General features: G+C 42.9%; 1 protein-coding gene across 7 annotated transcripts in view; it reads left to right on the top strand.

Annotated features, from left to right (window-relative positions):
- The window catches only part of BAHCC1 (BAH domain and coiled-coil containing 1), a 127,322-nt gene that overhangs the window by 96,981 nt on the left and 15,094 nt on the right, over positions 1-15,247 (top strand). For all 7 annotated transcript variants that reach the window (XM_039346497.1, XM_039346506.1, XM_039346514.1 and 4 more), the window contains 5 exons: positions 969-1,168; positions 2,773-2,909; positions 3,220-3,345; positions 13,279-13,393; positions 14,624-14,888. In XM_039346497.1, coding sequence (XP_039202431.1) covers positions 969-1,168; positions 2,773-2,909; positions 3,220-3,345; positions 13,279-13,393; positions 14,624-14,888 — 843 coding nt within the window. The remainder of the gene's footprint in view (positions 1-968; positions 1,169-2,772; positions 2,910-3,219; positions 3,346-13,278; positions 13,394-14,623; positions 14,889-15,247) is intronic.

The raw sequence follows: 15,247 nt of genomic DNA, 5'->3' as shown, positions 1-15,247 counted from the left end.
CCTAAAGCAAAAAGGTTTTATAAAACCCAGCTGAAGACCTAGGACTGGGGCGACGGCGCGCGTGCCCACAGAGAGGGCTCTGAGTGCCGCTTCTGGCACCTGTGCCATAGGTTCGCCACCACTGTCCTACGGTAACAACTTTCCCTCTGTGTGAAAGGACGTCAGATGTGTTCCGCAAATAAATGATACAAATAGGGACCCAGTGGTTTTAAGCTATGGTTTGGGAGGAGCTTTGTGCTTTTCTAAAATAACCATAGCTTGCAAGCCAACTTTTTCTACATCATGGCTCTCTTTCAGGCCTTCATAACGGAAGGGGGGGGAAGCAGCTTGGTGTTTCTTCCCAGGAAAGATAGAGTCTTTTCACGAGATGGGCTAGATTGTGAGATGCCACCAAATATACACAGAAGAAGCCCAAGACACATACCTTCATCCAGTCACCAGAATTCAGAGATGTTACAACATGAAGTATTTATTATACAGCTGAAATATTTTGAGGGTCCTCTTTACTACGGGGCCTATTCGTTTGCACCCTTCTCAGTTTTCCCTCTTCTATTTCTGCCTTTTTCCTTCCTACAAATGAAGGTGAATATACGTGTCCCAGGATGATGTTGCAGGATCCGATCTGGGCCGGTCACTGGGACCAGAGGTTTTCTCTTCCAAACTTACGGACTCATGCCGGAGCCCCATCTTTGGATAGGAAGGGAAAAGGAGCCCTTTTTCCTTCCTATCCGAGGATCTGCTAAGCAGCAAAAGGGGCCGTAACTAAGTAATGTTATATGATAGATAGAGGAGGTATGTAGAAGCAGGCCAAGAAGGCAAATTTAGTCTGGAAGCTCTGAATACGATGGCTCCTTTTATGTGACAAGATTGAGAGCCCTAGGTGGGAAATGTAAGCTCATAACTTATTAATAACCTATTCTATGAATGAGAATTGATCGTCTCCCACTGTATCTTTCTGTTTTCCACAGTGCTGGATGAAGACTTGGCAGCCTTCAATTTGCAAAGTCTAGCTACTCTTGCTGCTGCCTGGGCTCTTGTTGAAGCTGCTGGCTTCGAGAGCAGCCCACCTGACCTTCTCAGTCTGGCAGATGCCGCACCATGTGTGAATCTGCGCCCTCGCATGCGGGTCTCCCGACGGAAATACATCTGGACCCCTAAAACCAAGCCTGTAAGTCTCTTGTCTTCCAAATGAATGACAAAGCTGATAGACTGAAAGATTACCGGCGAGCATTCCACTTCTGTAGCCATAGTTCAGGAGTGTCAAACTGGTGGCCCATGGGCTGAACGAGTCACGTGGAAGCCGTGCCCACCCCATTGCCAGCAATGACAAATCCGGCCTGATAACGTTGCGCAACGTCATGTGACGTTGCGAGTTTGACATGCCTGCCATAGTTTGTCTCTTAGGACTCATTCTTGGGAGGAGGTAGCAAGGTGAGAAACAGTGAAATGTTCATTATGATGGCACAGTGCAAATCCCTCCCCTTTTGTACATTCATTATAGTGACATTGCAATGCATGTTTCATCATTCTTAACAAAAGCGTGGCTTGCTCTGGAAACCTCTGGATGAGACAACAGAATTAAACAAGACTGCTGTATTCTACAAGCAAAACTGCGTGCAGAAGATTTTGAAACCTTGGAGCGCATTTTTTTATTCCTGTTTTTATTTATTTGTTTGGTTAAGGGACAGTTATTAAGGCTCATCTTAATCAACTCTGTAGGATAGCCTTTGCTGTATCAGCCTCTCCAATTTTAATAATCATATTTATAGGGAAGGTTGGCTAGGTAGAGTGTATGGAGGTTAGAATGCTAGGCTTCTGATTGGGTACAGAGAGTCCTTATGACAATAATTGAGCTGTGAATTATGGTCATAAATTGTTGCAGTTGTAACTTGAGGCATCATATGAGTGGACCTGACTTTTTTGACAGTTTTTGCGGTAGTCGTTATGCAAACACCGCAGTTATTAAGTGAACGCCGCAGTTATTAACCAAATCAGTTTCCCCTGATGGGAGTTTTTTTTTTTTTTTTTTGCCAAAAACCAGAAGTAAACAGTAGAAACTGGTAAAAAAAAATGTTGCAAAAAATGGTGCAAACTGCCGAAAAGTAAGTAAACTGCAAAGTGCTCAAAATGTGATTGTGTAACTGCGGAGGGGTGGGGCGATAGTTTGTGCCCATTGTAACAATGAAAAGAGGTCATAAGTAGCTTTTGATGGTCCATCATAAAGCAACCAGGTTATAAGTCGAGGACCACTTGCACTCTGAAAACTGAATACAGTTCATCAGTATTTTGTGGACTGCTTCTGCTTGAGTTCCTAAATGATAAGAATGTCCTTTAAGAGAATGGGAAATCTCTAAAGATCTCTGTATTTTTGGTATGTGCAGCAAGGAGATAGATCATTATCAAAGTTAAGCAACTATAGGGAAAAAAAAGAGGAAGAAGAAATTTCAACAGGAAATATTCTTGTTACAATTCTGTTTTGAATTCCAGAAATCCCCTCAAATTAATTTGTCTTAATTACATTTCTTAGTAGTTGAAGATGTTGGGTGGCCAAAATGGCTCCCACTTGGAATATGAGTGAAGATCACAAAAATACCTTAAACGTCATCCTACAAGTACATAAGTAGAACCAATTGGCCTTTTAAATTTGCTTCCTCAGTTCAAGAGTGCAGATAAGTCTCAGGGCATATAACCAACGTGAATAAAACATGTTATGTGCCCTGTCACCTCTTGCTTTCCTCTGTGGCTAAGATGGCCTTTTCTCTCTCCCCAAAGGTTTGCCCTCTGAAAGCAGCAATTGAGAATTTGGACACACAGGAAGTGGAGATGCGCATGCGCCTAGCGGAACTGCAGCGATGCTACAAAGAGAAGCAGCGGGAATTGGCCAAACTGCAGAGGCGGCATGACCATGAGTGAGTGTCTGTTTTCTTTAGTTTTCACAGTAGGCTTCTAGGATAAGCACCTGAGTTACTTGCCAGAAAGGAATATGGGTAAAGCAAAATGGTGCCAGGAATAATGTCAGTGGTAAGGGGGTGAAATAACTTTGAATCTACGGTTTGGTCTGTTTACTGTAGCATCTGAAGGCCAAACGATCCCCTCAGTCAAACCTCCCCTGTCCTCTAAATTAGACTGGTGCCCACATCCAAAGAAACCCTTAACATACACGGGAGCAGGGCTATTCCTGCCCTTCTGTTCTGTGTTCAACATGGTTATTACCTATAGGCGAGAGGAGAGTTCCCGGAGTCCAGCTCGACGGGGACCGGGGCGGCCTAGGAAACGCAAGCACTCCAGCACACTCGGTTCATTGCGACAGGTTTCCATGGGCAAGAGTGACAGCAGGAAGATCAAGTGAGTGATCTAGCATGATTTATGGTGCTTGGGGTTGGGGAAAGCACATGTGTACAACATTGCTTGTCTGCTTGAAAGCTTGAGGGATCCAGTGGATGCTGTAAGCAGGGTCTGTCTGTGTGGTTGTTATAATGAGTGGAAGTGCTTCTGTGTGCATTTCTGCAGGGATAAATCTACAGATGGGACTATCGGGCCATTAGCAGGATGGGAGAAAGGTAGAACTTTTGTTGCAGCAAACGCTGTTCTCCTCATTCCCTCTTCCCTTTCATCCTAATACCATGGGATTCTCTCCCCTGCCCCAAAATCTGGAATTATTAGCTGGAATGAGAGGCATCAACGATAAAAGGGTCTTGATAGGAAAGATTTTAGCCACCTGTTTCTATCCTTCATTTTCTTTTTAGAAATTTCCTCTCCATCCACTTTACAGGTGTTTGCTCTGTATATATTTACCAGGCTAGACAGTATGAATGAGACAAAGTGTGAATCTGTTTGCATTTGTATATGTATGTCACTGGGGATCTGTAATTAAATTTTGGGGAAGCATAATATGTGCAAAGGGAAACTTCACATAATGAAGCCCTTCCTTCCTTCCTTCCTTCCTTCCTTCCTTCCTTCCTTCCTTCCTTCCTTCCTTCCTTCCTTCCTTCCTTCTTTCTTTCTTTCTTTCTTTCTTTCTTTCTTTCTTTCTCTTCCTCAGCCTATTTTTTTTTTTACATCAAACAGGCTGTATAGCATGTTTCTTTATACTGCTTTCTTGTATTTGTACACTATAAAAAGCGAACTCTTCCTCCCAGATCTCTGTTTGTAGCATAGTAATTACAGACCACACTGGGTAGAGGCATGAGAAAAAGTGGTGGTGGTGATGTTCAGTGAATATGTGGTGATCAAAGCATTGCTTGTTGTTTTGGGCTATTACTGTTGCCTTCACCCTAGAGGTGACTGCACTTTAGCACTAAACACGAGGAAGGCCTTACCCATCATAGTGGCCATCAGATCTGGAAGAATAAGAGGGCTAAAGAGATGCCTGTTCCTCTGTGCTCCCCTGCCTCCTGTCTATCTTGCCTCCTGCACTGCTCTGGGGGAAGAATTGCCCCTCTTTGAAAAGGAAGGCAGTGTTGCATAAAAGCCTCTTTATCTGTGCTGTATAAAGTCATTGGTCACGCTGCAGTGGTGTTCATTGCTGCTGGCGCTTTATGATTATCCATTAGCCGCCCGGCACAGTCATTCCCGCACTCACGGGCCCTGTATAATTGTCCTTCTCTGCTACAAATTGCCTCTCCCGGCAGGCCCATTTGCATAAATCCTCCAAGCTAGTCCAAACATGATTGGAGCACGCGTGTGTGCGCTGCATCAATCCTGATGATTTGGTAATAATAGTTAAATCTGTACTAAATGGTTCCTTCAATTAAGACAGAAGAAAAAAATTAATCTCTAGGTTTTATGTCACAAAACATTAGCAAATGTAGTGAAGGTTACAGGGGGAAAAAAAGCAGTTAGTGTTGGCTTTGGGTTGCAACATGGCTCCACCATATGGCTCATGGAAACCTTCCAGGACTCACTAGAGAACTTGCGTGCCTTCTCCCATTCCTCTCCACCCCAGTCCTTTACGTAGAATTATCCTGGGGGGGGAAAGTAGGAGAATCCCTGTTCTCGCTCCAAACCTTGAAAAGCTGTGCGGATTCATGCAAAATTAAACATAAGAAGGAAATCCATTCTTTAGCTTATTGGGAAGACGATCCCAGCTTTGGCTCCCCTAAGCTTCCTTTCCCTTGCATTTTAACCCCACTTCTGTACGAGCCAAAAAATCATCCCACCAGGATGGATTTGCCAGCAAATCTTTAAAAGCTGAAAGAGGAGATTCTGTGATTCCAGAACAGCATTCCAAGCGCTGTTTAGTATAGCGGCACTAAAGTGCCATTATCTAGGATGGGAGCCAACACAAAAATATGCTGGTTGTAAGAAGTGCTGACCACATTTGGACCCAATTCTGCCTCAGGAGTGAAGGGGAATAGGGGTTGTGTCCACAAGAGAGATTCAAGGTGTGAGATGTGGAATGTAGCTAGTACTCGTTTAACAATCACCTCGTTTAGTGACCATTTGCAGCTAGGATGAAGTAACTTTACGACCTTCCTCACACTTATCCCCTTCATAGGTCTGTAAAATGAAAGAAAGCTGAATAAAATTGTAATGTTGTGATGTTTCACTTCACAATCGAGTTGCTGGCCCCCACTGCAGTTGCTAAACAAGGACTATCTCAATGTCCTCTAATGCCAGTTACTGGTTGTACAAGACCTATGCGTCTCCTGATATCTATTTTCTGATCCCATGGGTGGCATTGACACCAAATAACCCATTCTCTCCTGCAACTTTCCCGCACTTTCATCCTATCTATCCGTACTTCTCCTTTTGCCCATGGTGAGAAAAGCAGTGCTGGAGAAGAGAGACCTGTCCCTGTTTCTATCTTCCATAAAATGTCATGGGTGAGAGTCCGAGTGGAGGTAAGAAGGACAAGAAGTGGAACTTCTCATCCTATCATCCCAGGCAGGTGACAAAGCAGCTATTCCCAGTGGTTGGGAATAACAGCTCTGCTTTCCCCTTTGCCTTCAAAAGTATCACTGCACACATGTTTAAAATGTGCCCTTCCCCTCCCGTTCACCACTGTAATATTGAAGTAGGGGAGAGGAGCTGCTGAATCATAGAACAGGGCACCCACGGGGTACAGCCAGTAACCCTCTGGAGAGCTTGGGCCAGCAATGTTGAGGCTACAAAAGGATCATTTTAACCAATGTCATGGTAGAGCACCGGGACATCAGAGTGATGTCTGCCTAACAAAATTCCAAAAGGCCACCGGACATTTGGTTAAAACACGACTCCCCACACTTATGGAACTCTGGCATCTAAGCTATGCAGCAGGGCAAGTGTAAGAAGGTGTAAGAAGAAGTGATTCTGCAGGGGATATCTCTGTGGTAAAGCAGACATTCCATGGTGGGAGCATGTCTTTTTGGCACCAGGAGGCAGGGCAATGGGAAGTACTGTAAGTGAAACGTTGTGAGGGAGAACAGTTTCTTTGCTGTGATTTCCTGATCTCACAAAGTTCAGAGAACTGAATACAGAATAACAGAGTTGGGGGGGGGGACCTTGGGGATCTTCTAGGCCAACCCCCTGCCCATGGAGGAGATCTTATACTATTCTGGACAAATGGCTGTCCAATCTTTTCTTATAGAAACTGATAGTAGTCAACACACTTCCTCCTCTTCTCTCTTGGGTGAGGATAAGTGAATGTTTCTCATGCCAGAAGAATTGGCGCCCCAAAAACACCTGTGTTCCCTCCTTCTCTTCCTGCTTTGCCTGCCATCTGCGAGCTGGCAAGAGAAGTGGAGAGATGGTTGTTTGACAGTAGGAAGAGTCCTGACAATTCACAGCAGGCTGACCGCTTGGCATGACTTGCACAGAAGTAGAAAAAGTAAGTTTGGAAGGAGAGCACAGAAAGACTGAGCAAAAACTGCCTTTGGGGTAGGCTGAGGAAAGGTTGAGAAGAAGGTACACACACATTAAAAAAAGAGACTTGGATTTCAGTCCCACCTTGGGCATGAAGTCAGCTGGGTAGGCCAGTCACTGTCTCTCAGCCCAACTCACTTATTGAGGTGGTTATTGTGGACAAAATAGGAGGAAGAAAGAGGTATGCTCTCTGCCTTGAGTTATTTATAAAAATAATAAAGGTAGGATTAAAAAAACAACCCTTAAATCTAAATCTATATAAAAGTATCCTCCACCAACAGTTAGCAAGGGAAAATGGGATATGTAGATGAGCCTTAAGGCTGTACTCCTGTCTGAGAAGTGTAGTCCAATTCATCTGATGGGCATAGGATTACGTGTTGCACACTGCTGTGGTCTCCAGTCAATTTGTTTAGCCTATTTTTAAAATTTTCAGAAAATTTGACTTACGGATTATTTTGCATGCATTAATTGCAAGTGAGATTATGCCTGTCTGAAGCATCACCTCCTCTGTTCTTTTCAAAAGTCTCTCAGCTTTAAATGGGCTCAGCACAAAAAAATGCCCTTCCAAAAGGCAATAAAGCAAGCACACCTTCATGCAGCCATTTCTCTGAATGCTCACATGTGAGCACTTGTCAAGCTGACCCTTTGTCAGAGATCACAGAAAAGTCCCTTAATCATATAGCTCCCAAAAAACAAGTGGCATAGGTATACTGCTTTGAGACTTCAATCTTCACCTGAGTGGTAATCCTCTCCGCTTCCTGTTCTGCTCTTTTACGTTTGCACATTTGTATGTCTGCCCTGTAAACCTGCCCGAGCAAACAGCTACGGCACAGGATTCCTTGATCCAGTGCCAAGGCAGGGCTCCTAGCCATCATGGCATCCCTACCCTGTGTCGGGCGGAGGCTTTTGGCCTCACTGAAGCAACACATGTTTCCAGAGCAGCTGCAAGCCTGGTCCCTTGGCCTCCTTCCTATCGAGAACATTCCTGTTTCTTGAACTTCCCACGCTAGGCAGTGATATCTGCCAAGCTTGCCTCCCTCCAGTCACTCCCCAGAACAGAGCTGTGGCCTTGAGCCATGGTAATTCCCTACTTTAGAGTAGGCTGAAGTGCAAAGGCTGGGGGCTTGGCATTATGGATAGCTTGCTGTTCCTAAGACAGCCCATTTTTTTCTTTCCCCTCCATGGCCCTTGGGGTGCTCCGCTCCCTGCCTTTGCTTAACCAGGGAATTCCCTCCTTCCTTTCCTGTGATGGCTGCCAAATTGGAATTTGGCACCAGCTCTGAGGTCAAGACTGGGCCAAAAGGTGGAGGGTACAGGGTCAAGGCCCAAGAGAGGTTGCCTTGGGAAGACGGGGCTTGTGCAGCTTCAAGTCCTGGGCTGCATTCCCATGCTGGAGCAAACAAGAGGCTACTTCTTAGGAACCTGGGTGCTAGAGTGGAGCAGTTAGGGTTGAGGAGGATTGGAGATCAGAATGGGCAGCCGGCCAGTCATGGCAGCTGGGACAAAGCCTTCAGAGTGCTAATTCACTTCCTATTTACTCTGCCAGGAAGACACCTATGAGAGCGATGCCAAAAGTAATGTGAAGTCAGTCATTTAGTAGATGTCAGAAGGTGACTCAGCCCACATAGGTCCCAAATTAATTCCTCGTAATTATTGTCATTGGGAGTAGTTACCTCTCTTTACTTCCCCTTTCTTATCTGGACTGATTGCAACTTAGTACAATCAGCTGTGGCTGCCTAGAGATCTTTTTTTCTTTTCTTTCTCTCAGTATCAAGCCACATATCCCTTCATTTTCCTTTCAATGTTCCAGATGGGATTAATTTTACTCCTATCTTATCCCACCAAGCCAGTCTGGTCTGGCTACACAATGACCCTGAAGAAAGAGGAAGAGTTTGGAACTGGAATCATAGGCAGGTACTAGTAATGAGAATGTTGGACCTTTTCAGGTATGAGGAGCCTATGTGGCAGCTGCCAATAAGAACACAACTTTGAGTACGTTGTGACTCAGTAAAAGCACAGAAGGGCAAAATCTTATTTTTCATATCTTGAGCCGGAAGCATCATAGCGAAACCACTCCCACCCCATTGCCGGCAATGGCAAAAAAGTCGCGATATGCCACGACACTTCACGTAACTTTGCGAGTTTGACACCCCTGACGTACACAAACAACTTTCTGGTACTTAAAGTTGCAAAGATAGACTTGAAACCATGTGATCCCAGAAACAAGATTTGCAGTGATTATAGAAACTGGATTTCTGTGTGCTATATAGCTCTGCACCCTTCCCCGTGACCAGCAAAACCGGAAAATCTACGTAAAATAACAATATCCCCTCAATAAATTATACAGCATAAGATCACACAAACACGGTCAATTTGCATGATTTATATAGGTCACTGGATTCTGTAGTGCACAATTTTTCACTTCATTAATGCACAGTGCACCAAACCAGATTCAAGCTACTGTCTATATACATACAGTATGTGTGGAATATATATGCTGAAAAACTATCGGGTTCTCTGACTTCCTACTCATATCACATGTAATCTGCAAAAGAAGTTCAGTATAAAACGAAGAAAAAAGACATGGCTTTGAGTGGTCAAGATGAGATAACTTACTGTTTCTCACAGTAATAATTCTCTTTGCTGTAACTGCCTACCCTCCTTCTCTTCAACAACCTACTCTGCTCCTTATTTTTCCAGAATTCTCTACAATTCTTTCCCATCACATTTTCTGTAGAAAAAAATGTATAGTATTCAGAGAAGAGAAGGAAGTAAATAGCCCAATGAGTATCATGTACTTATTCATCAATTAATGGATTTCAGTGCTATGAAACTAGGGGAAATTTTCAATCCACAATACCAGACTGCATATCTAAAGCAACACACACATTCCAGTGCTGCTTCTACAATCTTGATTCCTCTAAGCCAGGAGTATCAAACTGCCGGCCCAGTGGGCCGGATGCATCATGGTGAAACTGCGCCCACTCCATTGCCGGCAATGGAAAAAAAGTCGCGATGCGTTGCGACACGTCACTCGACGTTGCGAGTTTGACATCCTTGCTCTAAGCACTAAAAACCACCCTTCTCCAACCACCTCAGTGGAAATTCATCTTTCCCCAAATATAGCAATACTTCTGCTGTTGTGACTTGAGTGGTCTGAGCAAGCGCTGCCCTGCACTTCTTGTGGCAATCTCTTTTCAAGTAAAATGCAATGAGCCCAGCTAAAAGAGGTGATTGTCCCAAAGCCCCCTCTGAAGCTAGTGAAGTAATGAGTTGCAGCAAAAGCAGCAGCCAGAAAGTTGCTGGAAGGCATGAGAAATCTAGGAATGTCTCCTCCCTCTCGTAGAGCAGCCACGGGACATGTGGGAGGGATACACAATAATTATGCTATATTCTCCTCCTCCCCCACAGAGAAATATGTAAAGGAGGGTTTGTTCAATGTTCTGTGATCTGTTTAGCCTCTTCCAAGCAAGAGAATTCACCACTGTGTGGCTGTCCCCCTAGAAATATCTTCTCCGTGTGAGCCTGCATATGCCTCTATAAAGAGGATATGCTTTAGATTCCTTCTCAAAAGATAGTTTAATTTACCAGTCATCCGGGTAAGGATCTACCATTACAGAGCAGTGGTCCAGTTTAGTTTGAGTCTCCATGTGCCACAGGAAATCCTGGAAATCTATTTGTACTTCATATAAAGGGTTGGGATACAGCATGATACAATGCTCTCTGCTTTTTATGGTTTTTTTTTTTTAGTGCCCTCCAATTTTTATGTCCAATTTTCTCCAAAACAAATGGGCAAGCTGCCTTGTGGGCCTTGATTAAGCAAGGAGTAAATGTATTCCTGTGCATAAGTGTTTAGTAACTCTGGCTATTCTTATATGTGTGGGGAGAAATTTGTTCTCCCTTTTTTTTCACAGCTATCACAAATCCATCTTCATCCAAGCTGCTTCCTGAGGAAGCAGTAAAATTCAATAGAAGCCAGATGTTTTGGCAGCGCATTCCTGCTGTGCCCTCTTGCTCCTGAGAGATGGGAGGAAGAGGGGTCGAGTTCTGTGTTTGAAAGTCAGAAGAAGTAAGAACCTTTATGAATACCAAGCCTTAAGACAGCGGCTTCAAGGGAAAGGCGCCAGGCCATAAAAAGTTACACCTGCCAACTTGTTCCCTTCATATACTGTGCTACAACCTTCAGGGAATATTGATGCAGTAAGCCTTGTTTACAACAAAGAAACTCTCCGTTCCTGAGGATCAAGGCCAGAGTTTGCCCTACTGCTAGCAGAGTTAAGCTCTCTGGAGCCTCCCCTTGTTGAGGCATGGAACAGAATATGCCCTAACACCTGCCTTGAACTTTTCAATTGATCTGGAACTTCAGGTGTGATAGGAAATACCAGTTCGGTATGTACCCGTCCAGTCCCATCTGTGCAATTGGAATGTGTTTGGCTTATTCTGTTAACTTTTGCCTCAGGTGATAACTTCTCTTGGGCTGGCTCTTATCAGGCAACTTCCAAATTTCATCTTACAGTGCACTGTGCAAGGTGAATACATGTTAACATAATTTGGGGGTGGTCATGTAAACTTGTTAAAGCCAAATGTATCCTCCTGACCAAAAATATATGGGCTGTTGATGTATGTGAAAGATGTAAGGGTAAGTGAGAAGCAGCTCGAGAATGCATCCAGAAAGTAAATGAGAGGCAAGCAGGATGCCTAGATGGGCAAGTGGGCCAGAAATATTACTACCTACAAAAGTGATTTTTAGGTAGCATATTGCCTCTGACAGTTTACCTAGAGCAGAGGTGGGGAATTATGACTTGTGGACTTCAACTTCCTGAATTCCTGAGCCAGCATGGCTGGCTCAGGAATTCTGGGAATTGAAGTCCACAAGTCATAAAAGGGCCATAGTTCCCCATCCCTGACCTAAAGAATGTCATCATCACTGAGGAACTGATTGTAGGGTGCCCATCCATAGTAATCTTCCTCCAAAATGTTGTCCTATGTAGTGTTCTGGTATAAAGAGAAAGTCTAGGAGATTCAGGTCTACGTAGGATATCCAGGACGGGCCCAACTACATCTCCGTTACCAAGAGGAGGAAATACAGTATTAGGCCAAGTTATAACTCATACAGTACTTGGTAATATTTATGGAAATATTTTTCATTTTTCTGTAACAGTATACTTTGATTTCCAAATCTTGTGAGTGTCTAGCACTCACCAAAAGCTTAGTGTTTAGTGTACACTCGGATGTATCGATAGTAGAGTTGGAATATATTTCTTGAGCTTTTTATACCTTGTATTTTCACAACAAAAAATCACAGTCTTGTAGAGTAACAATGCAAGGGAGATGTAAACAATTATTACAAATGATATTACACTTTACAGTGAAGAATAGTAAAGCAGATACAATATCCAATTCTTAAATAAGATGGAATAGTGTGTTTTCACACTAACAATAACCATAACTTACTTCCTTCATATTAATTGTTTCATTTTCTTCTAAAATAAAATATAACATCTTTGTTTGCTGAACTTTTAGAAACCACTCAGGTTTCTAATTTGCTTCAAATACCCAACTTCAGAAATAAATTAATGCACATGTTTAATTGCTACTGTCTCCATTTTTACAATTAGGCCTGGAAAGAGCTGTCATGTTTGAATAGTCTTTCTTCATTCAGAACTTACAACACTCTTCACTGTGAGTTAAGCCAGTAAATGAAGAATGGAGGAGTCAAACATGGCAACATTTTCCAAGGCCTAACTGAAAATGGAAAAAAGGGCAAGTCAAACAGATGCATTTATTTATTTCTGAAGAAGGGCTATTTGAGCCATTTGTAAAGTTCATTAGAGTAGAAAGAGAGAATGGATTAGTTACAAAATAAAAGTCATGATTTATACCATATAGGAAGTGTTTATGCCGACTGTACTGTTATGCTGAAAACATGTTATCCCACTTTTGGGGATTTGTATTTTGTAGTCTGGATCTGCTTTATTGTATGAACATTAGACTTTGGATGTTGATACTCAGGGAGGTTTGTGTTTCTTTATGTGAAGTGATATCTCAGGAATGATCAGTCTATGCATAGACAAGGGGAAATATATCTAGTTGGAGGTAAAAGATCACCATAATAATAATAATCATGATATATGACCCCCACAACAATGAAACCTGGGTCCAGAAGATGTGTGAGTAAATATCTAATGTATACCCATAACATATCTATCAGCTTGCCATGGTTGGCTGTAAATAATGATCTAGCAGCCTAAAATATACAAGTTTAGATAAATGGAACTAAAAGAGATCAGGTCTTTTTACAGGTATGCTGTATGTTTGTTGGAGGCTGTTTCTATCAAAAATGCTTAGATCCTGGGCCTGTATGGCTTCTCTATTGCTCATCTATCTGAAATGAACTTTCTTTCTCCAACTTGTCTGTTCTTTTTTCATTCACAGGTCTGTAAAAACTAGCCTATCCGTACTGTGTACAGAGCTGAGGGCTGAGGGGGAGCCCAAGAAGAAAAAACGGAAAATATCAGAAACAACTTACAGCGGCATCAAAAGTTCCCAGGTGAGTAAACCTTAATATCTTTCTCTTTCTGTCTACACTGCATTTGGAGACAAAATAACTTGCTGCCTTTAGAAAACCAAGACAGCCATATTCTTTCCATGGTTTTAAAACCAATTAGACGGTGATATTCACATCAGCTATGAGAATTTAGGGCCCTAAGATGAACCAAGCTGGATGGGCAGATGCTCTTTTGACAGATGTGAGAGGAATATTCACATCTTTTACATCTTACATTTTATGGCACATCTCTCCCCTGCTGTTTACTAGAATGAGTTATGCTTATTTACCTGGCTTCAGAATTTGCGGAGCCCAATTAATAAACAAGTAGAAGTATAAAAATAACATTTGATCTTAAGTTTCTCACGAGGCTTAGGGAGCATTGGTCATTGTTTTCAAGTCTTTTATTACCTTAAAAAGAAAAAAAAAGATGAACATTACTTGTCAGCAAACAAAATAGAAACCAGGTGCATGCAAATAAGACCATAAGGGTAGAATTTTCTTGCCAACAGAGCAGTTGGTGTAAGTTTCAGAATCTCATTGAGATAACATTAAACAAGATTCAGTTACAGGTAGTATCCATTTTATCTATTAGTTAGCCATTTTTATTTTTGTGGAGTTTTTTTGTATTAGGTATCCATTTTTATCCATTAGTTATAGGTCAGTGATGGCAAACCTTTTAGAGACCGAGTGCCCAAACTGCAACCCAAAACCCACTTATGCATCGTCGGTTGCCGGGTGGGTGTGGCCAATTGGGTGGGCATGGTTGCGATGGTAATGGAAGACTAGGTGGGACTAAAAAATTCAATCAATCAATTCCAACTTTGCAAGATTTTTTTTCCCACAAGAAGTTGAAATTGACTGACTGATTGAACTTTTTTTTTTTTTTTTTGCACACGGCTCTGGAGGCCTAAAGCAAAAAGGTGTTATAAAACCCAGCTGAAGGCCTAGCACTGGGGCGACGATGGGTGTGCCCACGGAGAGGGCTCTGAGTGCCGCCTCTGGCACCCGTGCCATAGGTTCGCCACCACTGTTATAGGTAGTATCCAGTATCCTCACTATTGGTGATAAGAGTCAGATAAGAAAAACCAAGAAAGTCAATTCTTTCCAAGTTCCCAATTCTAACATAGATTTCCCTCCTTGAGCAAGAGAGAAATAAAAGGCAATAAGTATACTGTGCCTTTTTTTTTTACTAGCGGTAACGTTTTTACTTTTTTGCTTTTTTTTTTGCAGGAGAAAGTGCGTTGCAAGAAGAGCAGTTCACAGAGCAAGTTGGCTTCCACGGTAGTACACAAGGCCTCTCATCTCAAGCAGAAAGTCAAAAGCAAAGTCTTGCCCACGAGCATTGGTCCCTTCCGACGGAAAGAGCCGATCCCTTGCACCCGTATCCAGAAGAAACTTTCTCGAGCCAAGAGCTCCAAAGCAGCACCTCCCAAATACCCACAGCAGGATCTCACTCCCTCAGAGGCCAAGCCTAGCACAGGAAATGCTGAAGCAGGTAGAGACTCAAGACTGGAGGTCTATGGAGATCTCAATCCTCCAGATCACGGTTGAATCAGAGGTGCTTTTCCAAGAAGGCAACTGAGCTTTCTTGGTTTGTTTGTTTTTTTTCTCCCTTGAAAATGTTTCATTTCCCATCCAAGAAGAAGAAGCTACTTGAACTGGAGAAGCTTCTTGGATGAAAAGCAAAGGAAGAAAAACCAAGAAAGTCCAGCTGACTTTCAGAAAAGCACCTTTCGGGCATTCAGATTGAAGGGGAGCATCACTTGGCACCTGGGAAGGAAAGATGATAATGGGGAAACAAGAGAATGCTATTCGCAACCCTGCAGTTGTGAGCATGTTCTGTCTGTTGCTGCT

This window comes from Crotalus tigris, unplaced genomic scaffold (assembly GCF_016545835.1).
Source record: "Crotalus tigris isolate CLP2741 ecotype Arizona unplaced genomic scaffold, ASM1654583v1 scf7180000017551.9496454, whole genome shotgun sequence".
Classification (NCBI taxonomy): domain Eukaryota; kingdom Metazoa; phylum Chordata; class Lepidosauria; order Squamata; family Viperidae; genus Crotalus; species Crotalus tigris.
This window is presented reverse-complemented; position numbering and strand designations above follow the sequence as displayed.